Here is a 23731-nt window from a genome sequence, read left to right as displayed (position 1 = left end):
GTTTTACAGCTCCACTCATTAGATAATCACATTATAGACGAAAGTCCGAAGTAGAAACACAGTATATGCCAGGAAGGGACGTCAGGGATGTTGTTCAGTACAGTTGACTCTAGCAGCTGTACAAGGGTTGGCTTCGAAGACGCATCCTGGTCAACATTACCAGCGTTGCACGCCCTACTACGAGCATGCCCCCCAATAGTTTGTATTTCAGCATATGCTCCGTCCTGCTCGCAAATAGAGGCCACTGCTTGATGACAGTTTGCAATACAAACAGTACCTTTATACCTACCGTATGCAATACAAACAGTACCTTTACACCGAAGCGGGATACCCAAGCGGCCTCCCCCACGCTAGTGCCCAAGTGAAGCGGAGTACGGTACTTATTTGCTGAGCTATAAGGACGGGTGCCAGTGGCGTACAAGTGTTTGCAGGCGGCATGCATCTGGCTTCCAACGTAGAAAAAATAAAAAAATAAAAAAATTTATCACAAATTCCTTCGTCAGCCCCTCGCCAATATTACCTAAACGTCGTCGTAACATTGCCTTTATGTGGCATGTTGCAGTTGTCACGTTGCAGCAACGTTGCAAGAACATTTTCCAGGAACGTTGTCAGAATGTGGTCTGAAGAGGGCATTAGCGACGTTTAGGTAACGTTTCAGGAAAACATTGGGGCAACGTTTTAGCAATATATATAGTGTGCTAACATGGGCGCTGTGTCTACTGCTGACACGGTTGCCAGGTCACTATTACGCGAGGCGTACCAGTCGTGGTGCCGAAAGGTAGTCAAAATTAGCCCAGTGCGGCAAACATAGTCAAAGAGTACGCATCATCTGTCATACGTGTCATCATCTCATAGACCACGGAAGGCTGGGGGAAAAGTGAAGAACGTCTTGGAAAGTATTTTGGGCCAAATATTCGCAATAATCGAGTCGTGCAACAAAAGCCGACGGGCTGGCCTTGCGCCTGCGGGTATTGCGCATACCTGCGTAATCCGCGGAGGCAGTGCGGGTCTACTCGCGCCTTACCTTCAACACGCGATGACCCGGAAATGTGCACCCGCGAATAACAAATTTGTGCGGGTATCCGCGGGTGTACCTGCACCCGCACTTTTAAGTTTTTTGGTCTTTTCGTTCAAATGATGCACTCTTTGCTTTGGGGCCCGAGTCCAAGGTGGGATTCAATTCACTTGGATGACGGATTAGTGGAGTGCAGGGCAGGTGACCGATGTCTACTTCAGACCCACCAGTTTCGCACAGAATGCAGGTGGCGGCGTTTTTTCTCAAATGGCTCAGAGTCTCAGAGAGTCGTTTCCCTATCAGGAAGACTGTACGAGCCTGGAAAAGAAACGAATTTCCATTCCCAATTCCCATCCTGGAAAAGAAGTCCACTGGCACTGCCCCCCTTCGTAGCCATGAGCGTTGCCATGAGCAACGGCGGTAGTTGGCGCCAAAAAGTCACGTGACTACGATCACCATCCTCCTCCCTACCGGCTTCCGATCTGCTCGTTGCTCGTGTCGTCACACTCACATACACACACGCGCGCGGACGTAGGACGACGAGTTGTGCTTATAGTTTGACACGGAAGCTTTACCTATAGGTGCCAAATCGCAGTGAACATGGCTGAACACCGTGCCACAAAATCTGGACTTGCAGCGGAGGCTCATAGTAAGGTAAGCAACCTTCTGCTCTGTCGTCTGCGTTTGATTCCCGTTGGGTTGAGCAGCAGAAGCAGCTTATTTTATCTGCAGCGATGCGTGGCACTGAACCATGTGGTGGGGTTGAATGGTAAGGGGTCTGTATCCCATCGTACTTCCGAAGTTTTCCTGGATGTGAGAGTAACTAGCAGTGACTAGCTAGCTCCGTGACTGTGTCATCGGGGAGAACAGCGCTCTCTGGGAAATTCCGTGTGAACAAGCAAAATGAGCACAACCTGCTGATGACACAAACTTTTTGTAGCAGGATATCGATAGACTTGCTTACGTATTTAGTACAGTTATGGACAGGCGTACTGTGCAGATTGTTGTTTCATGGTTTGATCCTGATATCTACACAACGTTCTTATCGTTTTCATTTGTGTTAGCTGTTATGGAGACATGCAAAGACCCTGCAGACCAGTATGGCTCGTCGGTGACCCACTTTTGTTAAGAGCACGCACATACAGAAATGAGCTTTCGATTTCATAAGTTCCAGCAGTGCAAGATCATGGAATGCAACGAACGGGAAAATGCGTTAATAAATACTCCGACTATCTGCTTTGATCGTCAAATAACGCATAAATAACGAAACGAATAACATCACCCGAATTACCGATAAGAGATATCTCACGACTGCGTAGCGACTGCATCGCAAATAGCTCTGAAGAGATCCGGTAGTTGAAGCGATAATCGTGAGTTATCACCTGTTCTGGGTATTCGACGTAGATTCCAAACGAGATACATAAATTCAGCGCCCGTGTCTACGATTCATGTTTTGCACCGGTGATCACGGGATAATGAATAACGGAGCACGTACTGTTTTTCAATACCTGTTTGTTTGCTAGACGTACGTCTGTACAGGAAGCGCGTGTTGTTCTTGTTTCGCTTTGGCGTGACAGCAGACGACAGTTGAACGAGAGCAGAAGGCGCAAGAGCACGTGACGTCTGCCAAGGCAATCTGCGTCTGACTTGGTCTGACTCATCGCCCATATTTCCCGCCTGATTTTCGACGGCCCTCATTTTGTAAAACATATGTACTTTTATGTGGTCTCAGTTGTCTCGCGACGTAAACACCCAATTATTATATACTTTATCGTCTTTTCCTTTTTTTCTTTTTTGAACATCGTTACGTTTGCTACCGGGTTAGTTCATTAAGGAGGGCGAACGTTCAGGGTAATCTCCAATTCCAGCCAACCAAAACTCAAAATATGTCACAACCCAAAACAACACTCGATTAAAACTACCAATAAAATTTATGTCAGTATACTCGTCGGCAACCGGCCTTATACGCTTGACACTCCTCTACCACCTGTGGAATTCTGACACTCCTCTAAGATGAAAATGTCTGGAGACGCATTCTGCTCCTGTAATAAAACTCTTATGATATCACGTGATAAATCTCTCTCCACATTTTACTTCAACCACGTTCATCGTCATTTTCCACGTATAGCGAAAGGAAAGCGTAATGAAAACGATTTTCTATGGTGTTGCCTAATGAAATGTCTAATATAAAAGCAACGTTCCTTGCCTCCATTTTAATGGTAAGATCAGGGCTGCTGTAATGCGAGAACGCTGAATGCATTGTACTTTGCATGGATTACGTCAACGAAGTGCGTTTTCCCTCGAATTCCCACGAACGCATATCCGGCTGCAGACACCCAAGATCGGGTAAAAGTGTAGGTATGGCTGCACGTGACTGCTGACGTCTAATGGATAGAAGGGCAGGTAGTGATGACATTTTGGGTGGGCCCCGGTCGTCGTGGGCTGCATTGTGTATTATAGGAAGAGACGCTTGCTGTAATTGGCGGTTGATGTACCTCTGGGTAGTAGCCGTTTCCAAGGACAAGTTAGCTTTTTTTTATTATCGAACTTTTCCCTGTATCGAGGAAAAATGGGCATTTGGTAACATATAGAAGTTCCGCTTAGCCCTTAGTCCTTTTTCACCATTAGATAGAGCCTCTTTTCGTGGTCGTTGCCATTCCATCGTGACTTTGTGGCATCATGCGCTCACTGTGAGCTTTAATGTAGACCCGTAAGACACCGTTGTAAACAAAAATTGCAGTTTCCCGAATTATCTATTTCTTATATTCGCGATATATACTTCACCAAAGCTACAAGCAGGTAAATTTGACTAAATAAGGAGTTAATACTACTATTTTAATATGAGACTGTACTTAAGCAGCCCAGTCAGAACCTAACCCACGCAAGTTGTCCTATCAAACCACGCCCTCAGTCTTATCACTGCATAGGATCACGCGAACTGCGGTCATAATCTCGCCTGAACAGAAATGCGCGTAAATTTCGTCGCTGTCGGCCGTCAAGTGTAGCAGACCCTCCCAGTGACCCCTGCAGCTTTACAGTGGCGGTGATCATAGTGCAGTAAACATCATCTTATATACCTATATATTTAAAGGAACCTGTTCCGTCTGGGGCCGTACAAGACACGACCGGGACGACATGGCCGGTTATGTAACATCTTGAACCGGATTTCAGGCTACCATCAATGACGGCCTTAGAATATGGATAGCCCTTCCAGAGCCATCTCGAAGCTGTCTTTGACCTACAGCGTCGGCGTCCTACGTTAATTTGGTCGTGCTCTTTTACGAGACACTGTATCCAGGTGCACAGGCATAAAGGCCTAAACGCATGGAGCGTTTTTCCGTCGTTTTCAGGACGCGCGCGCGCTCGGCGTGCGTGTGACCTCGTAAAAACCACTTTTTCAACGCGCGCGGAGGGCGCACGCCAGAATCTGTCGACTACAGATATAAACACGAGTCTGCCCCAGTCTCAGTGCTCTTTATGGAGATCAGATATCGCCAGCTCGCCTGCTTTCTATAGCCGCTCTTTACTAACGCGCGTTTGTGTGCTACATTCTTTGGTGTGCGGGACATTTCGATTTTTTAGAACTTTATTTTCCTTGGCTTCGCATGTTAGTGCAAGGGATTTGGGAGCGAGATTTCAAAAAGCAGTTTGCAGTGCCTAGGAACCGCGCAGATCAGAGTTCGATGGGCAGTGGCATCACAACTTGCGCAAGATACATAAGGCAAACGACAAAAGGAAGTAGTTTATCCTCTCGTTCATTCTCGTTCTCGTTATGCTTATTACCCTCGTGCTCGATCACACGAACGCACGTAGCCATATCCATAGCCGATAGGCATTATAACTGAGTCGGAGAAGAATCCATATTCCGTACACCAGACGACGCCTCTAGTAATTCATTCCAGAAAGAACAAAACCATAGTCGTTATTCCACTTCGTGCATTACGATGTGTTAAGGGCAACCTCCATGGAGCGAATGTACAGCGAAAAAGCTGCGAACTTCGCTCAGCGTCGGACGCCCAGCGCGAGGCGTAAAAAATGTGAGCGTCCGCCGCCGATCTGCCTATGCTAGATATTTTCGTCCACCGTCCGCGATTCAGGAAGCGTCAACTGCAGATGAACCAATCAAAGTGCTAGATCAGTGACGCCAGATCGCCTGCACGTGGTCGTCTGCTCTCGTGAATCATCGTCATCGTCCTCTTCTTGCAACTGGATGCTGTCGTCTGCTCGCTGTTTCGCCAACTGCATCGTTAGAACGTGAGGCATTCTCTGCCAAGAAACACGTTTTCCTTTCGCAGTAGTGAATATGCCTTTCGGTACGTTACTGGTCGCATCTTTTCAGACAGTTGTTGGATTTAGTTGCAAAATTTGTGACATTAAATGCACTTTTTCGAGCAACTGATTTCACTAAGCTTTCACCTTATACCCTGGCAACAGTGACATCACAGCATGACTTCCCGACGCCGTCCGCTGGTTTTTCGCTCCATGGAGCTGGTGCCGGCGAACAACTGGCAGCGGAACGCACGTGGCAGTCTGCCGCGCGAACTTCGTTGCAAAAATTCGCTCCATGGAGGTTGCCCTTTAAGCTTACCGGAAATCATACACGCGATGACTTTGCAATATTGGAGAGGAAAACCCGTTTTTGCATGGGCACGGCCGGAAAGCCCCAGCAAGTTCCGAGACGAACCTCATTACTTCCAACCACTCTTTTATTCATCATCAGCGTCTCCACTTCAGCTGCGAAGGAGCGAACAAGAAGAAGCAGAAGAAGAAGAAGAAAAAAAAAGAGTCCTGGAACAGGCAAGGCAGCTGCGTTTAGCCGTCGACCGTAGCATTATTATTCACACCCGCACACCCAGGTGGTTGCAAGATCGGGAGTTGTAAAATATTTGTGCTGCGCCGGAGAAAGCGCGGAATTCGTGGTAACTAATTCCGCGACTGTCGCGTTCTCCGGTTACACAGGACAGCGTTACGAAATGCGCTGAGAGCATTGGCTGTACCGGTTCTGGTTAAAGCTTTGTAAACCTGAGACGCGAAGGACGTGCGCCATTGGACCCGTCTTATTACGTCACGGAGGTAGGGAGAGTGGTCGGAGGTAAGGTGCTGTCTGCGCTGCAGTAAGTACTACTTGGCAGGCTAGGCTCCTTCAATTCGTCGATTTGGAAGACTTTACAGCCGCGGGCGAGATTGGCTGGTACGCAAAATGACTACCATGATCCGTTTATGCTGTAGTTTCATTTCATTCCGTAGTCCATTCCATAAAGCGTCAAATTGGGCCTGTTGGTACGACATGGAGAAAGTAATAAATCAATTTTTACCAGCTCCCGGTGGCATAGTGGTTAGAGTGATCGCTTTCCACGCAGAGACTGGGAGGTGACACGGGTTCTAATCCTGTCACCGGCTGTGCTGTCTGAGGTTTTCCCTGGGTTTTCCGAAGACTTTCCAGACGAATGTCGGCACAGTTCCCCTTGAAGTCGGCCCAGGACGCATACCAACCCCCTGTCCCCCATTCCTTCCTGCTGTCCTCTCTTCATCTGTCCACGTCTATACGCCGCTCATAGCCACTGTTGCTTCGCGGCGCTAACACGGAATTAAAAAAATAAAGAAAAATAAAGTAATTAAATTAATTGACGAAATTAATTAAAATATAGTTTAAAGAACGCAAGTAATATAACACATACACACAAGAAGAAACTACACAAAACGAAACGGGTAGCATTCAATTCAAAAACAAACCGAGATGCAATGCTTGATAATATTTCGTGGTAATTTATTCCACAACCCACGCGTACGTAACAGCTCAGTGGTCCTTCGTGGCACGACTCTGGCACAACCGCGGTTTCCTTTCCTTCCTATAGACAGTCGCCCTATCGTCTACTACTGTAGACACGTGACAATGCGGGTGTTTTCACTGAATATTGATTTCGAGCGTTAACATTTTTTTTTCTCTTTTGTTTTCTGTGCTGCGCAATGCGGCGGCACCTTTGATCGGTGCGCATGGTGGCGGCAGCCTCCACGGAAGTTCTGAAACCGCGCAGTCGACAAATTTACTTGACGTATTGTACACTTGCACAGGAAGCGCTACACATACAAATTACTGAAAGCGATAAAAACCCTCAGTGCGGGGGGACGGGAAGGGACGACACAGAGGAGGCACCCCAAGCAACACAACATTTTGGCACAATATTAGTTCAATATTGGCAATATCGGCCTCCTATAGGTCCAACATTGGCAATACCGTCTCAATATTGGTCCAATATTGGCAATACCGGCCTCCTATTGGTCCAACATTTGCAATACCGGCCCAATATTGGTCCAACACTGACAATACCGTCCCTATATTGGTCCAACATTGGACCAATACTGGGTCAAGATGTTGTGCTTGCTGGGACTGAGATCATTGCTTCATCAAACACCAAACAGGCATTTAACATACAAATTGAGTTGGAGGATTATTAAAATGAAGAAAGCAAACAACATAGTGACGTTAAGTGAAAAGATTCACTTCTTCTTCGGTCACTCGACTTATTTGAATTGAGCCTCGCGGAAAGAAAGAGGAATCAGGAAAGATGGTGGAGGGGGAAAAGGGTAATGGAGTCGCTGTAAGAATTTATCGGCAAGTCACGCAAATGTACTTGGCTGATGTTGCGAACATCTTATGTTCCCCCTGCGTGCACCACCACACACTATACAAGGTGTTCATTCTTATCCGTTACAAAATTCTTTATTTAAAAAATGCTATAAGAGCAGCATAGATGATGTTTTTACAGACTGAGTTATACGGTCTGCATGGCGGACATCCTATCGAAGAGTGTATATAACTATAAGGTGACTAATTACCTAAAATTTCTTAATTAACGTTCTAATTCCATTCCATGTTTTTCAACATCCTGGAAACGAAGCGCGTGCCACGATGTATCGTCGCTGGATTTCGCTGTGGAATTGAACCGAAACCAAAACTGCCCGCCTCCGAAGCGCATCACTTTCGCCGCGTGGCGCCATCTATATAGTGTCGTGAAAATCGTGAGTCGGCGCTGCTCCCGGACTTGCCAGTACCTCCTCCAATCACCTCCATCGCTCCAGAGCACGTGACTCTCTGGCGTGGAATGAGCGCTGTACTCCCTGCGCTCCCGGTCGTCGCGCTTTCGGTTTTGGGCTCATGTGCATTGAAAATTCCGCGGTGGATATTTCAACGCACGTGCGCGTTTCGCAATTTTTTTCAACATGGAATGGCTTCCAATACGGATCGTCTCCCATTCTGCTATCGCGATTTCGTTTTGAAATCCCGTAATCAGAGTTAATTACTGAAGTTAGGTAATTAAGCCATCTTGCAGTTACTCTTTGTTCGAGAAGATCTCCGCATAACCGAACTACGAAAACATCTATATCCAGCTCTCATAATAACGGATACAGCTATTGCCGGCGCGATCCGTCAGGCAGCGTGCCGCATTCCTTGATATTGTACTCTATAGCACGAGAACGAAGATATGGACACACGTGATCTTGGTATTAGAATATGTATGTTCCAGAAGGATGTTTGCTTTGAATGGGTGTAACGAATTTCGCCCGCGTCTTTTAGCATTTTACAATTTGCGCGTCACATTTTGGTCACGTTTCCCCGTAACACCCTAGAAATGTTATTTGGGGTAACTGTTAACGCGTTGCGTCCACTCTGTGTGAATTTGGTAAAAGCTATCGAACAATTGGTATCGAAATTGGTATTCCTAATATATTCCCTCTAAAAGGCAATGGACCTCTCCCTGTTTGGAAACAAATGACGTCATAGTGTTCGACAGCGTCAGGTACTTGGTAGAGTTGAACTACGCTCCAAGCTAGAGGCGAACACGGTCGCGCCCGAAAGCCACTCTCCCTCGGATTTGTTTCGGTTTCGGTTTCGGTTTCAGTCTGTCTACCAACCCTACCAACGTCATGACGACGTTTCTCGGGTAGAGGTTTATTCCCAGGATTCTTTTCGCGCGGACATTGCCTCACTTCGGGTCACTTTCTATTTCAATGTATTGCCGAAGCTTCAGGTGAACACATCCTGTTGCACACTGATACCACATGAGACCTGTGTCAACATCAGCACAGTCCGCCTTCTCATGGAACGATGCACAAGCGCATGACAGTGTCGCCATGAAAGGCAACAGGCTTCTTTCGTACTCCAGCATCATTATAAACTTTTCATTGGGTTTTAATATAGCTGAGAATGGGATCTCTGACCTAGAGCTGTGAAGTAACAATTTCATTACGCATTAATTAGCTTGAAATTGACTAACAGTTATCGAAGCTATATGATTTGTTTAACTTTTAACGTTTCCGCTCTCGTATTAATTGTATTCGACTAGCGTTTACCACAGATCTTAGGACTCCCAAGGTTTTGTAAATCTTCCAAAATTAACATACCATGATCTAAGAACGTTATCAAATTTTGCTCTGATGTTATTGCGCCAAAAAAACATCAAACATCATAAAATTTTGTGTTACCGAACTATTAAACCTTGGAGAAAATATGCGATGTAACCAACCATATAAAAGGACGAAATTGCTGGAAGATAAGTGAGCGAAAAGAACCGGACACGCTTTGAGTCGTTAAATCTTTCGCAACGGCCGCAAAAACGCACCTGTCACTTCTTGCGGAGCTTTACACCTGTCACTCGCGTTTAACCAATTAACTTTCTACGACTCACAGCATTGCAAAATAAACTAAAAAAAAAACATTGTAGGCAATGTTTGACACACATTCGTTAGAAAGTAAGTCGCCAGCGCTGAACAATGCCGTACTATGGACTCATGGCGCACACCGTGATTATAGCTTGCGCAAAGAAAGACACGCACACGCAACAGACCATTATCACTTGGCGAGTCGTGCACGTGTTTGCTTGATAGCGGCCATATGGAATGCGAAACGGTTGGGCCCTATACATTGTTATGCTCGCCTCGCCCGTAAAAGTGGTGTTAGCGCTGGATCGTATAAGAGCTTTTCCGCCGGGACAACTGCTTTGCCCATAAAGAGATACAAGAATCCGTCATGGCCACTGATTTGGAATTGTTTGCTGCTGCCACGGTCTACGTGCGACTAGGTACTTTCGCAAACATCGACGCACTTTTCGACAATAACTTTCGACGAACCAAAATAACTTCTCGCCGTGTTAATTTCGGAATGTCCAAAATAACTCGACGCTGAAATAAACTTCGATAGACCGAAATGACGCGGCGTTGAAATGGCATCGAACCAAGATAGCTATAGATGTTGAAGTAGCTTTCCTATACACGAATAACCAAAGTAACCAGATACTGAAGGGCTTTCGCGAACTCAGAATAACGCGAAGCTGAAACCAAAATAACACGATGTTGAAGTACGACCATAGATACATTGATATAACCCGGTGCAAAATAACACACGCTGGCCCCCTATATACCACGTCACTCCTTGGCATACACTTCCTAATAACGTAACTCAGCGTATAGACACGCCGAGATGGGAGTGCCTTTGACGCAACCTCTGCGAAAATGACTGACAGCAGAAGTATGGCGCAGTGACGTAGCGACAGGGGGCTAGGGGGGGGGGCTCGAGCCCCCCCCCCCCCCACCTGCCACCGACCGACACACACAAATCCGAGAACATAATATATGGGGGGGGGGGGGGGACCAGTGTGACGATCGCGAAAGTTCTTGCAGTTCATGGCGTCTATCTAAGTAGCACTCTTGAATGGTTTTCAAAGTATGAGATTTTCAAAATACTTCAAATCTCGTGGCACCACCTCATTGGTCATGACACCCTATATACATGTAACCGTATTGTGAATGTCCAATTCAACTATTCAACAATTCAACATTTCTTTTTTTTTAATCCGTCGTTTCCAGTGTGCAAAGTATGTGTGTGTTGTCACACACAGGATCAGCGGGGGGGGGGGGGGGGGGAGTTTTCGTATCGAGCCCCCTCTACCTTGGAGGTCTGGCTACGCCACTGGGTGCAGTCGTCGAAAAGGCTTTGGGGCTGAGAACATTGTGACTGAGAACATTGTTACTTTAAGCGACCCTTTGTTAGTAAACATGTGACGTCACGAGAAGACCGGTTCGAGGTTATGTTTTTGCTGTGGTGGGCAAGAAGGGGGAAAAACGCGTCGGCTGATAGGCCGAAAAGGCTGATAAGGTTGATAGGTACCCCCCAGCATGCTTTGCGCAGTGGCGAAACGTAATCGATGAAGTAGGGGGCGCAGGTTTTTTAGTTTAGGTTCTATAGAGGGAGAATTTTTATTCACTAACAGGGGGCGCTCTTGACCGCATAGCACCCAGTAAGCCAATCATCAACGCGGATGATGTCGCTCTGTCTCGGGGTAAGCTGAGAAAGGGGGCGGACACCGTTTTATGTATCAATATTCCTTCCAGTCGAAACATAAAACCATACGATTCTGAAGGTTGGTTGGCCTAGAATGATTTATGCGACGAAGAGCGCTACCTGTTGGTGCCTAAAAAATCTGCTCTCTATACAGAGTGTTTCAGTTAAATCCCCGGGCTGAATAATTCGCCAACGGGTGCACCAATCGAAGAACTCTCTTTTTTTATAAGTATCTGTCCGATACCACCTAAAGCTGCGCCCCGTGTGAATGAGCGGGAGGAGCTCATTATTTAAGTAAAAAATTCAAACTAGTTTCGGGAAAAACGTAACTTCTAAAGGAGGGCGCCGTCGGCATCAAAATGGGTATTACCCCTTTTTGGGACTTTTTAGAGAAAAATCTGCCACCGAAGCGGGTAATTTGTTGTAGTAATTAATTGGTTTCTGTTTACACATTTTTGTCGCGGCTTGTCGCGGCGAAGCGCAAAAGGACGTAATTCATTAATTAATTAATTAATTTGGATAAGGGAGTGGAAGAGCGGCCTTTTGCGCCTCACCGCGAACAGCCACGATAAAAATATGTAAACCAAAACCAATTAATTACTGCAACAAATGACGCGCTTCGGTTGCAGATTGTTCTCTAAAAGGTATCCACTCAAGGTTCCAAAAGGCGTAGTACGCATTTTAATGCTGACGGCGCCTTGCTTTAGAAGTTATGTTTTTCACGAAACTCGTTTCAATTTTTTTATATTTTTAATAATGAGCGCCTCTCGCTCAATCACACGATGCGCAGCTTGTCGACGGTATCGGACAGTACCTGTAAAAAAGAAAGTTATCCGATTGGTGCACCCGTCCGCCAATCATTTAGCACGGGGATTTAACTGAAACACCCTGTATCGAGAGTAGATTAGTTAATAGCGCCCAAAATGTCTACTGAAAGAGCGGTCCTACTGAGCGGTCCTCTACTGAAAGAGCTGCTGAAGCGTAAGGGGAAAGGGGTGTGTGTGAAAAAAAAAAAAAGAAAAAAAGAAAAGTGTCGCGGATGGTGTGTCTTGTAGTAACCAGAACTCCTTGAGACGCAGCGCTTTCGCTGTGCCACGTCAGCACCATACTTGGTATGTTCCTACTTGTGCGTGTCTGAGCCAAGACAGAGAACGCATTCAGTGTCTTGGGACGACATTGAGAACGTGTGGCGCTTCCGCAGGATGCATCGCGGAAGCCATGCAGGCATCTGGATCTAGGACGGATGAAATGACATCCGCCTCCACTCAGGGCGATAAGTGGGCATTGCTTACGTAACTCTTATTGAAAGGGGGTCGACCTTATCAAGGGTACCCCTCGCGTGACTTTCTATTCAAGTAGGAAGTTTCCATGTTGGCCTTGAGGTGGCTGCATAGTACAGGAAGTACTGAAAACTGTGTTTTCAGCTCGCTTGAGTTGTGTTATTGGCGAGACAAAAATACCCCTGTCACACGGCAAACCGAATGACATTCCTAGCGAATGACATTCCTAGCGAATGACAGTCGCATCGAATGGCATTCATTTGCCTTGCATCGAGTTACAGGAAGAAACAGAATGTCATTCGCAAATGACGTCAATCTCGATAATCAAGACACCAGGGGCGAACATATAAGGCACTATACAGGCACATTAGTTATATTTTTATTTCTTTTGCTCGAAACGCGAAGCATCAGATTAACGATGAAAGTCACTGAAAAGGTTAGCCAGCTGTAGGATTCGAACCCACGTCTTCTGGATTACTGGTCCATGGCTCTACCAATTGAGCTAAGCTAACACGCCTTCTCAGCGACTTCCAAGGTGCGTCATCTCAAGGGATAAACCAGTCACTCTCTCTCGCTCATCCTCCTTTCACTCTTACATTTTTGCACACTCATACACACACATTCATACGACAGGGATCGACGCAAGCGGCAAATGTTGAACATGAGAGAACTGATGTTCTCAGGCTGGAACAACATAGAAGGGACAATCACATACAACGACCGGTAATCCAGAAGACGTGGGTTCGAATCCTACAGCTGGCTAACCTTTTCAGTGACTTTCATCTTTCATCGTTAATTTCTTAGGCAACTTGAGGCGTTGTATGTGATTGTCCCTTCTATGTTGTTCCAGCCTCAGAACATCAGTTCTCTCATGTTAAGCATCAGATTAGTTCACAAAATTTCCAGCGTAAAACGTCACACAAAAACGTCACACAAAAATTTCCAGCTCAGACATTCGCCTTTGCCGTAGATTTGCTTACCGGCATACTTTTCAGGCGAATGTAGCCACGCAATGACACAGTCACGGTGTGGGGAAATTTATGAAACATTACAAGCATGCAAACAAACGCATTACTTGGCATTGACCTGTCAGTTAGCTGCATAGCATTCGCTGTTAGTGAGCGCTGTTGTGTGTCAAATGATGTTCTCTGCCTCGAACTCTGCGCGCTTCGTTGAACGTGCCTTTGGTGGTGTCTAAACAAGTTGTGCGATTGTTCCTCTTTTTGCTTCCCAAATATCTAAGTTGCGAACCTTCCCGAGACATCATTTTTGCAGAAAGTACAAGAAAGTGAACGTCCTTTCTGACGTCCCAAAAATACCCAATCGAAAGAACCACCTCTTTCCTGTACCCAATGCCTTTGCCAAACCCAGACGAATTCTTCATGCAATACGCAACATCCTGCTTCTGCAATGTGCATATTTCTTCTTTCAGCGATGAGGCCGTGCTTGCAGTTGCTTCAGAGTGAAACTTCCTTATATGGTGAAGCCTCCTGATAACTTATTGACTCCAGCGCCGATCTCAGGCAGCTTTTCCCTCTCCCTGCGACCTCTCTTTTCCTCCGTGGGTTGTGCATTCCAGCACGGTTGACTGACGTAGTACATTGCAGGAAAAATAAAGCAGACGACAAGTCTGACGCGCCTCTTATTTGCCCTGATGCGTGCCCCTGTAGGTCAAGGATGTGTCACGTGCAGCATGTCCCGTCTGGCCTCTTTTAAAACGGTGCCCCAACAGCCGTTTGCCTCTGTGTCGAAATGCATGCGGGGGCGTCTGGGTAACCGGTTCTCGAGCACTTTCACGGCGAACCCCCTTCACTTTCCACTTGACGACGCCAGAGTGCAGTGCCGAACGCTCTAGAACTCTCAAAGCACAGCACTGGTCACGTGTTTCAAAGCAAAGAATCGAAGGCCAGAAGCATGCCATTGGGCTGTACCACTGCTCGGATAGGGAGGCGGTATGGCGTGGATACGCAAGCCGTGCGTGTTGGCGCGACGCAAGCGTGCTGTCGCCCCTGCTTCTGGATTGAGACCTGCCTCGCGCCGTACTTCTCTCCCTCATTTGCGATTGTACGCGCTTTGTCTGCCTCGAGTCGTGACGTAACACATGTACGTTTCGCGTCTGTACTTCTGAAGGAGGTAAAAATATTCTATACAAGCGACAATTCGACAAAAGCGAATGTGCTACAAAAACAGTGCCACTAGCCTCAGAAACGCGCCGAAACACCACGACAGTCTTAGAAATAGTATCCAAGCAAGCAGACACATTTTTGTAAGAGAGAGAGAGGGAGAAAGGACAAGGCGGAAGCTGGGTTTGCCGCACGATCTACCGCCTGCTCGCCCTTCGTACTAAGCGGAGTCGGCTGGCCGGACACTTCGAGTAATCTGCATTTCGATCAGGACAACGCGAGACTTCAAATAATGCGATAATTCGTCAAAAGCGATTTTTTTCCGGAAGGTTTTCTGTACTAGATTTGGGCATTCAAATGTCTAACGAAGCAAGCTTCAATATAATCAATAATAATGCCACTTGTGCGAGATGTTCCATTTCACAATTTTCAAGCAATGAAATACTGCTAATGCTGCTTTGCTACTAAACAGAAATCAAGCTGGAAATCAAGGCATGCAACCTTGTCCACTTTGTACGCAGATACAATCCAAGTATGATTCCGAGCTGGCATCTCAACTCCTCGTCTGGGTGAAGGACACCACTAACCTGGAGATCAACACATCAGGAGACATGGACACTTTCTACGAGCAGTTGAAGGATGGTACTGTCCTATGCAAGTACGCACACCAGAGGGATTGCCTCGATTAGCACAAAGTGCCTTCCTACTTCAGCACTTCCGTGCATCTTCCAGTGCACTGAAATGATACCTCTACTTCATTCGCAGACTGATCAATGTTCTGAAACCTGGCGCAATACCTGACAAGAAAATCAACACGAGCAAAATGGCCTTCAAGTGTATGGAGAACATCAACCAGTTTTTGGACCATGCACGACAACTTGGAGTTCCTGCTCAGGAGACATTCCAGACTGTGGATCTCTGGGAGAAACAGAACCTTCTTTCCGTGTGCATTTGCCTCCAGTCCTTAGCAAGGAAGGTAAGTTTAAGAAAAGAGAGAGAGAGAGAGAGAGAGAGAGAGAGAGAGAGAGAGAGAGAGAGAGAGAGAGAGAGAGAGAGAGAGAGAGAGAGAGAGTGGGTCTGCATAAGATGGGAGCAAAATGGGGAAGCAGTAAGCTGAGGCTGCCACACGTACAGACGAACACAACACAAAGCCTCCAATGCCTGAGACCGGTAAAATATTTGAAAAAGGTGCTCTAACCATTATACCACACTGGCATCCCCCTGCCCCCCAATAACTTGCCCAGGAGCACGGTTTCGGAGAACGGAACGGACACACAGTCATCTTCACACTTTATTGTTCTGCATAATTTTCTCCTGGTAAATATTGGATTATATTTTGTTTCAATAATTCGGGTGTAATTGGAAATGTGAACTGTACCAGATTCCATCCAATTCCGGTTGAGTCGGGTGTAAATCTCCGGTTTACTCTGCGTAATACACACGACACACCAGTGGAAACAGAGTATCAAAATTTAGTTCATGCATTTAAGAGGCAGCAGGGCCTCTGCTTTGACAGTATGTACAGGTTGGGACAAAAGTTTACGGAACACGCGAGCGGCGTACTTTTTCTTCGGTGCGACACCCTAGCGGCTGCAGGAAGCGGGTGAGTTCATTGTTTCGGAGGAGTGGAAGGGTACGCTGTTAGCGACACACAGCGGTAGCTTCCACTTCCCAAACAACCAGGCGATACCGGAACTACCGCTGTGTCTCTGGCATCGCACGCTTGCACCCCTCCGAAGCAGTGAACTCACCCGCTTCCGCCAGCCGCTAGGGTGTCGTACCGACGAAAAAATACGCCGCTCGCGTGTCCCGTAAACTTTTGTCCCAACCTGTACGAGCATATTTATGCATTTGCCCTGATTTTCGGCTGCGGCAAGTTCGAAATTCCGCGGCAAGTAGTCAGTGGCTGCTTGAAGCGGGAAACACTATTTTCTTGGATAATGGGCACAAAAAGTATTTTATAAACTTCAGCATTACATGATACCTTGTGATCTCCTCTGACAGCGAATGCTGTTGTCAGCTACAATCACTGTATACATGCTGAAAGATATTTCAGCATCTGCAAAGTTTATAGGAATTGACAAATATTTGATCGAAATAGACGCTAAGTTCGGACCAAACACGCTAGTTCCGTTCCAAAACCCAGTTATCGTATTTACTCGCATAATTTGCGCACTTTTTAATCTCCCTAAAAATCGAAAAATTTAGGGGTGCTCAAATTGCGCGGGAACGTTCGTTACGATATTCAAACGACGCAAACTTTTTAAAATTTTAGAATGCGGGTCATATGGGCCCTCGGTATGGCCGGTACTGACGTTATGAAAGATGGAAGTCACTGAAAAGGTTAGCCAGCTGTAGGACTCGAACCTGGATTACCGGTCAGCGACTTCCAAGTGCGCGTCATCTGAAGGGAAATATCAAACACTCTCTCTTATTTATCCCCATTTCACTCTTACATTTTTCTCACTCATACACACATTCATACGACGGTATCGACGCAAGCGGCAACTGTTGAACGTGAGAGAACTGATGTTCTGAGGCTGGAACAACATAGAAAGGACAAATACATACAAAGCCTCAGCTGAGGCTTTATATGTATTTGTCCTTTCTGTGTTGTTCCAGCCACAGAACATCAGTTCTGTTATCACTGCATTGCGCGAACGCAAAAGAAGCACCCAAATACCGCGCAACCGCCGACGGTTGGGAGACAAAACGGCTGCCCACCACCGCTCATATACCGGTGAAATACGTCGAGACGGTGCTGGAAGACGCCACTAGTCCGCACTTTGGAACCGAAAGCACACTATGTTCGTAAACTTGTCATGTTGTGCCGTAAGGTTTGCGGAAAGAAATGTTGTGTCCAGCGTTTCTTTCCGCGTTTCGTATAGTTCGAGTGACAGTATCGTCCATCACGTCAGCGGACCATCACTCGAAAGTACGCGCAAATCAAACAAAATCACCGCAATATAACTTCGGTAGCACTGACGGCGCTGCGAAAGGTAATCGCCACGGTCGCTGAGACGCGCGCGTGCCAGATATCCGCGCACGAAATCGCGGGTGCACATACGCGATTTTTTTGCTTTCTTGTCATTTTTCGTGCTAAACTAAAAAAATATGCGATGCGCAAATGATCCGATGGCGCAAAATACGCGAGAAAATATGTCGAATTGTCTGTGTACCTTGGAGCTGACGTTATTTTGCGTGAGCGTGCAATACTTCTCCTGTGGCGCTGCACGTCGTAGTAACCGTCCACGTCGCGCCAATCGCGTCCTTAGACCCAATCGAATTTCCGCGAAATTCCGTGCCAAACGAAGGATTCCGCGATGGATTCCGTATTCCGTGAAATTTCGCGGAATCGCGGAAAACCCGGGGCCTTATGCATTTACAAGTATAGCACAGTTTCCAAAGTTCTGTGTTTGTTGTGATGACTTCGGATCCTCCTGGTCCAGCGTGTTTTCAGGCGTAATCCGGTATAACCCTAAAATGTCAGGCCCTACGTATATGTGACTGTGGTGTTTCAAAACGACCCCCGAAAGTGTCATGTACAAAGCCCCCCTCATTTGTTTTCTCAGGTAATGTGGCACATACTGCACAAAAACTCCAAAGAAATTGAAGCTTGTCCCCAATCAATACATCACCTGCCTCATGCTTACCCATAATTTTTCCCACGTTGTTTCATGTTCATTGCTCATGTTTCCCAGGCCCCGAAATACGGCGTCCAAGGCATGGGACCAAAGGAGGCCGAGGCCAACGTCCGAAACTTTTCCGACGAGCAGTTGAAGGCGGGTCAGAGCGTCATCAGCTTGCAGTATGGTTCCAACAAGGGCGCGAACCAGAGTGGCATCAACTTCGGCAACACTCGTCACATGTAAAATTGCGGGGATATTTTTCATTTCTTTTTTTGAAGTCTAAGCATATTTTACTCTCGCTGTTCGTCACTTTGGCTCCCTCCCGAGGACACAGAGAGAAAGAGCTATTTATTTTTTACACCGTGAGAACAAGAGGTAATCAAACAGTGACGTTATAGTGACACAGTCTAACCCCTTTTGCAGACAAACACCGGGAGGAGTAGAGGATTTATTTTGGTAGAACGTGGCCTTCCAATTACCCGAGACACGCATTATTTGTTGAGCAAAGCAGCACACTGAGTCCACCTTCCTTTAAAAAAAAAAAAAAAGTATTTTTTTGTGGATTCTCAGCTTGATGGTATGGTGCATTCCATGTTGAATTTTCTATAAAGAACAGATTTTCATAAAGATGTGTCTGTGATGTTTCAATGCTGTAGGCCACATTCAAGGTGAAACCCACGACATACTAGACCCCTTCTCCCAGCACCGCACTTGGAGGCTAGCGGTGGCGCTACTCATCGGCCCGGTTATTGCTTCCCCAATTTCTGCAATACTTTGTACTTGAGCTTACCTTATTATTTTTGTACAAGAGGTCCCACGGAAGATGCTTCTTTGTAAAGTTGATTATCATCATCATTCTACGCGTTTTCGTAGGAGCTGTTGCTGTCGTCTGCTACGGTAGTCGAACGTCCGCTTCTGCGTGTTCAAAATTCAAATTTCCATTGTCCAATCACGATGTAGATCTCGCGGGCCGATGAGTAGCGCCCCTAGCGGATTGTGCGGACGGGCTCCTCATAAGGGTTGCCGAGTATGACATGGTCGTTATAATCTACAGTCAAACTCCTTTATAGCGAACACCTTTTTAACGAAAATACCACTACAGCAAATTTTTTTTTGCGGTCCCGCTGGAGCCCTATAGGTCCAATAATGGACATCCTTTTTAACGAAAATACCTTCACTGCGAATTTTTTTTGCTGTCCCCTGAGTTTCGTTGTAAAGGAGTTTGACTGTAGTAGGTCGTGGTGAAACCACAGAAACATGCAGCAGTCGCCTTTGGCTAGTTCCATCTCAAATCGAACAATCCGGTACACTTGATGTCTCGAATAAACGGGAAAAAAATATATGTTGAAGCCATCGGTGAGTTAGGAGAAATAAACGCTTTCCGAATTCTCTGCTCTGCGCGGTTCGGGAAATAGGAGAGGAGGAAAAAACTGCCTCTCATAAGAGGACGTCGTCGCGAGCGGGTTTGAGCGTTCGCTACAAGGCCATTTCTTGTCGCATTATAGTAATTTCTTGATCTGGCTTTAGACCACTTAGGCCACAATAGGATCCTTCGTTGGCAGTGCTGTACCCGTTTTTGTTTGTCTGCAAAAAAATATCAAACTTGACTCAAAGTGCCGAAAAACACCATATTCAATGCAGCTTTCCGGACGATGTACAAAACGGATTAGACTGAGCTTTATGCCGTTTAATTGGTCATTCATAGGGCTATCGAATGATGTATAATTTGTTGCTCTACTCTGTAAGGAATGTAAGCGACACCTCTTTTAGTAGCACCATACCACCGAAAAATGACGAATTTCGGAAGCTTTTATCTAAAAAACCCCACCAAAAACTTGCCTCGAAAATTTTATATGTTGTAGGCGGTTCCTTAGACTATGCACAGAAGCAAAATCAAAATTCGGACTTGATCGGTAGACGCACTGTGAATTTTTTGCCAGCCCTATACGCGGAGCGCATTCAAGCGGAGGCACCTTGTCCCACGTGTTGCAAAATCGAATTTTCCAAAGGGACTTTCAACTTCTGTCTTCATATAAAAAGTAACTGCTGTCATTTGAAACAGTTCTGAGGTTTCAAGGTTTCCTTTTCAAGGTTCTGAGCGTTTGCGTTCGTAACAATGGTGTAATCGCTGAATCTAGATTTTGGAGCAACCAGATGTGCTCGCATTTCTTGCGGGATGTCACACATGCATTGCAAGTGCTGGGAGCCCGTGAAGAACAGAATGATTTTACATCTTTGTAAGAGGTATATCTGTTCAGGGTTATTCTAAACAAGCATATTTACTGTACGCATTATGGCAGGAGGGACGCAGTGACTTCCAGTATTCTTTGAAACATTTCCTTTCCTACGCCCCATGACCTCGGACGGGGGAAATTGTACTGAGGAAAATGTTGTTGTGTACTGTCATACGCACACACTCAAGACTAATTCGTGGTGCCTTTTGTGAACCTTGCCGAAAGAGCCCGACTGGCGCCGCTGTCCAATATGTTATTCGGTTCGACATGTTGCGACCATGGGAAGGTCCTGATCGCATTTACTCCCTGAAGACACCTTGCGCAAAGTTTCGCCTACACAGAGAAGACGCTTCACTCACTTCTCGACTACAGAAGTGCACGGAGTGCCCTTACACAGAGTGTGCGACGACATCTGTATTACTGCAGTGTGTCGTCCTGGTATCACACCTACCTCAATGGCCTCTTCGTTGTACAGCGCTGATCGTGTGGATTTCGCTGACTACCGCCTCATACACAAGAAAAAAGTGCCACTGACAAAGAACTTTCGCTTAGCTTCGGAGATCGGCGTAGCTCCGATAAAGACTGTGGTTCCAGCAGATCAAGCCGAAGGCGTAACAGAAATGGGCCAGCTATGCAGAAGCTGCTTCAAGTACTTCACAGCAAAGGTGGCTGAATCACAACATGCAGCAATGTTGCCTACATTTGAAAGAAAATCTAACAAGAATCTGCCATCAAAAGTAACATTAAGGGAAGTGGCTTCCACGACGGCCTAAAGCAGTTCATGACACAATCACTGTCATCCACCCCGAATGCTCTGCATAACTTACGTTACCTTCTTACCTTCGTTACCTTGTCTTCTTCTCTGTCAAATCGTTGTTATTCTGTGTACTCTAAATATGCTTCGATATGATCACCGTGGACAAATATATCTCTTATAAAGACGCAAAAGTATTCTAAAGCATTCTGTTCTTCACGGGCTCCCAGCACTTGCAATGCATGTGTGTCATCCCGCAAAAAATGTGAGCACATATTGTTGCTCCACAATCTACATTCAGCGATTACAATACTATTATGAACGCAAGCGCTCAGAACGGTTTCAAATGACAGCAGTTACTTTTTATATGAAGACAGAAGTTGAAAGTCCCTTTGGAAAATTCGATTTTGTAACACGCGGGACACGGTGCCACGGCTTGAATGCGCTCCGCGTATAGGGCTGGCAAAAAACTCACAGTGCGCCTACCGATCAAGTCCGACTTTTGATTTTTCTTCTGTGCAGAGTCTAAAGAACTACCTACAACATATAAAATTTTCGAGGCAAGTTTTTGGTGGGGTTTTTTAGATAAAAGCTTCCGAAATTCGTCATTTTCTGGTGGTATGGTGTTACTGAAAGAGGTATCGCTTATGTTCCCGACAGATTAGAGCAACAAATTATACATCATTCGATAGCCCTATGAATGACAAATTAAACGGCATAAAGCTCAGTCTAATCCGTTTTGTACATCGTCCGGAAAGCTGCATTGAATATGGTGTTTTTCGGCACTTTGAGTCAACTTTGATATTTTTTTGCAGACAAACAAAAACCGGTACAGCACTGCCAACGAAGGATCCTATTGTGACCTAAGTGGTCTAAAGCCAGATCACGAAATTTCTATAATGCGACAAGAAATAGCCTTGTAGCGAACGCTCAAACCCGCGCGCGACGACATCGTCTTATGAGAGGCAGTCTTTTCCTCCTCTCCTACCTACCGAACCGCGCAGCGCAGAAAATTCGGAAAGTGTTTATTTCTCCTAACTCACCGATGGCTTAAACATATATTTTTTTCCCGTTCATTCGAGACATCAAGTGTACCGGATTGTTCGATTTGAGATGGAACTAGCCCTTTATAGAATGTTGGCAACAAGTTGAGGGGGGGGGACGTGTTAACAAAAATGCGCACCTTACACGCTTCTGCTGTGCTAAACACTACATCCCTTTCCACGTGTCTCTTGTTTCAAAACTATGACACTGATTACCAGATCGCAATGAGAAAAGCAAGATAATGTAAACATTTTCTGAAATTAATGCAGAAGATCTTATTCCATAAGTCGAAACTTACTTCAGGGAAAGTAATTAGTTGCGAGAACCAGCTATACTTTCCTGGTAACCAGCTCCTGTGAGAAGTGTAACAAGGCTTCTGGTATTCGGTATTCACCAAAAACTGATGATAATCATTGGAGAATTGTGGATATAACTGTTTTGCTATTAAGGCAACCGACACACTAAAGGTCATCTCAAAGAAGGAGACCTACGGAATGGCATTTGCGCTCATTGACACATAATGGTAATTCTCCTTTTAGATAACGGGCCTTTCCAGAAAAGGAGATAGGCTATCTCCTCTCCGACCGAAAAGGCATAGCCTTGAAAGCAGCATCTACCGATGATTAGCAGGTCCCGATTATTTAGCACAAAAATGCCAGCCTCCAAAATTTTTATCAGTCATTAAAATAGTTTTCCAAACTTACAGGGACCTTACCATGTCTTTTTCGAGTGACAATTAATTCAATAATCTTGCGCCCAAAATGCTGCATGTACAGTGGCAAGAAAGGGACACATGGGCTGTAATAAAGTTCTGTGAAGACAATTTATGTGACCTGCATGGACACAAACACAGCGGTGAGGGGGGGGGGGGGGGATTGGGCTCCACAAGGGGGTGTATTTACATACTTTTGACGAAATATTGTGCAATCTCACAAAATTTTAGGGGGTGGTGGTCTCCTCCAGAATTTGGGGGGCTGTTAGGAGGTGTAGGGGGGGGGGGGGGGTTGGATAAATGACTGGCACCAGAGCCCCCCCTTTTTTTTGGGGGGGGGGGAGCAACAATAGATTCCTTCGTGTTGCACTGACTAGGACATGGGATCCGTCAAATGTTGGGCGAAAAATGGGAGACGAATAACTGTGAAAAAAAAAGAAAAAAGGAGAAGAAAAAAAAAAGACCTTTGACGTGGAGCATTGTTCATGATCTTTCTGAAAAAATACCATTACACACTTGAAATCTGCAATTCAGCACAGCAGCCCCAGGTGAGCACATTTGTTTCTGATGCTGTCTAAGAAAGAGTCCCGCACATGCCAGG

At 46.0% G+C, this 23731-nt stretch overlaps 1 protein-coding gene across 1 annotated transcript; it reads left to right on the top strand.

Annotated features, from left to right (window-relative positions):
* The first annotated feature begins 1493 nt into the window (after nucleotides 1-1493).
* On the top strand, nucleotides 1494-19013 carry LOC135388104 (myophilin-like). Its single transcript, XM_064617426.1, has 4 exons — nucleotides 1494-1669; nucleotides 15279-15415; nucleotides 15523-15733; nucleotides 18459-19013. The coding sequence occupies exons 1-4, from the start codon at nucleotides 1616-1618 to the stop codon at nucleotides 18627-18629; spliced, it is 573 nt and encodes a 190-aa protein (XP_064473496.1). The 5' UTR covers nucleotides 1494-1615; the 3' UTR covers nucleotides 18630-19013.
* The last annotated feature ends 4718 nt before the right edge of the window (nucleotides 19014-23731 follow it).

Source organism: Ornithodoros turicata, chromosome 3 (assembly GCF_037126465.1).
Source record: "Ornithodoros turicata isolate Travis chromosome 3, ASM3712646v1, whole genome shotgun sequence".
Classification (NCBI taxonomy): Eukaryota; Metazoa; Arthropoda; class Arachnida; order Ixodida; family Argasidae; genus Ornithodoros; species Ornithodoros turicata.
The sequence above is the reverse complement of the archived record's forward strand: the minus strand, read 5'-3'. Positions and strand labels throughout refer to the sequence as shown.

What these genes read in the sequence shown, in the direction of transcription:
- LOC135388104 (XM_064617426.1), top strand. Translation starts at nt 1,616, where the DNA reads ATGGCTGAACACCGTGCCACAAAATCTGGACTTGCAGCGGAGGCTCAT. An exon ending in GATGGTACTGTCCTATGCAA is followed by an intron (nt 15,416 to 15,522) that starts GTACGCACACCA and finishes CTTCATTCGCAG; the next exon opens with ACTGATCAATGTTCTGAAAC. An exon ending in TCCAGTCCTTAGCAAGGAAG is followed by an intron (nt 15,734 to 18,458) that starts GTAAGTTTAAGA and finishes CATGTTTCCCAG; the next exon opens with GCCCCGAAATACGGCGTCCA.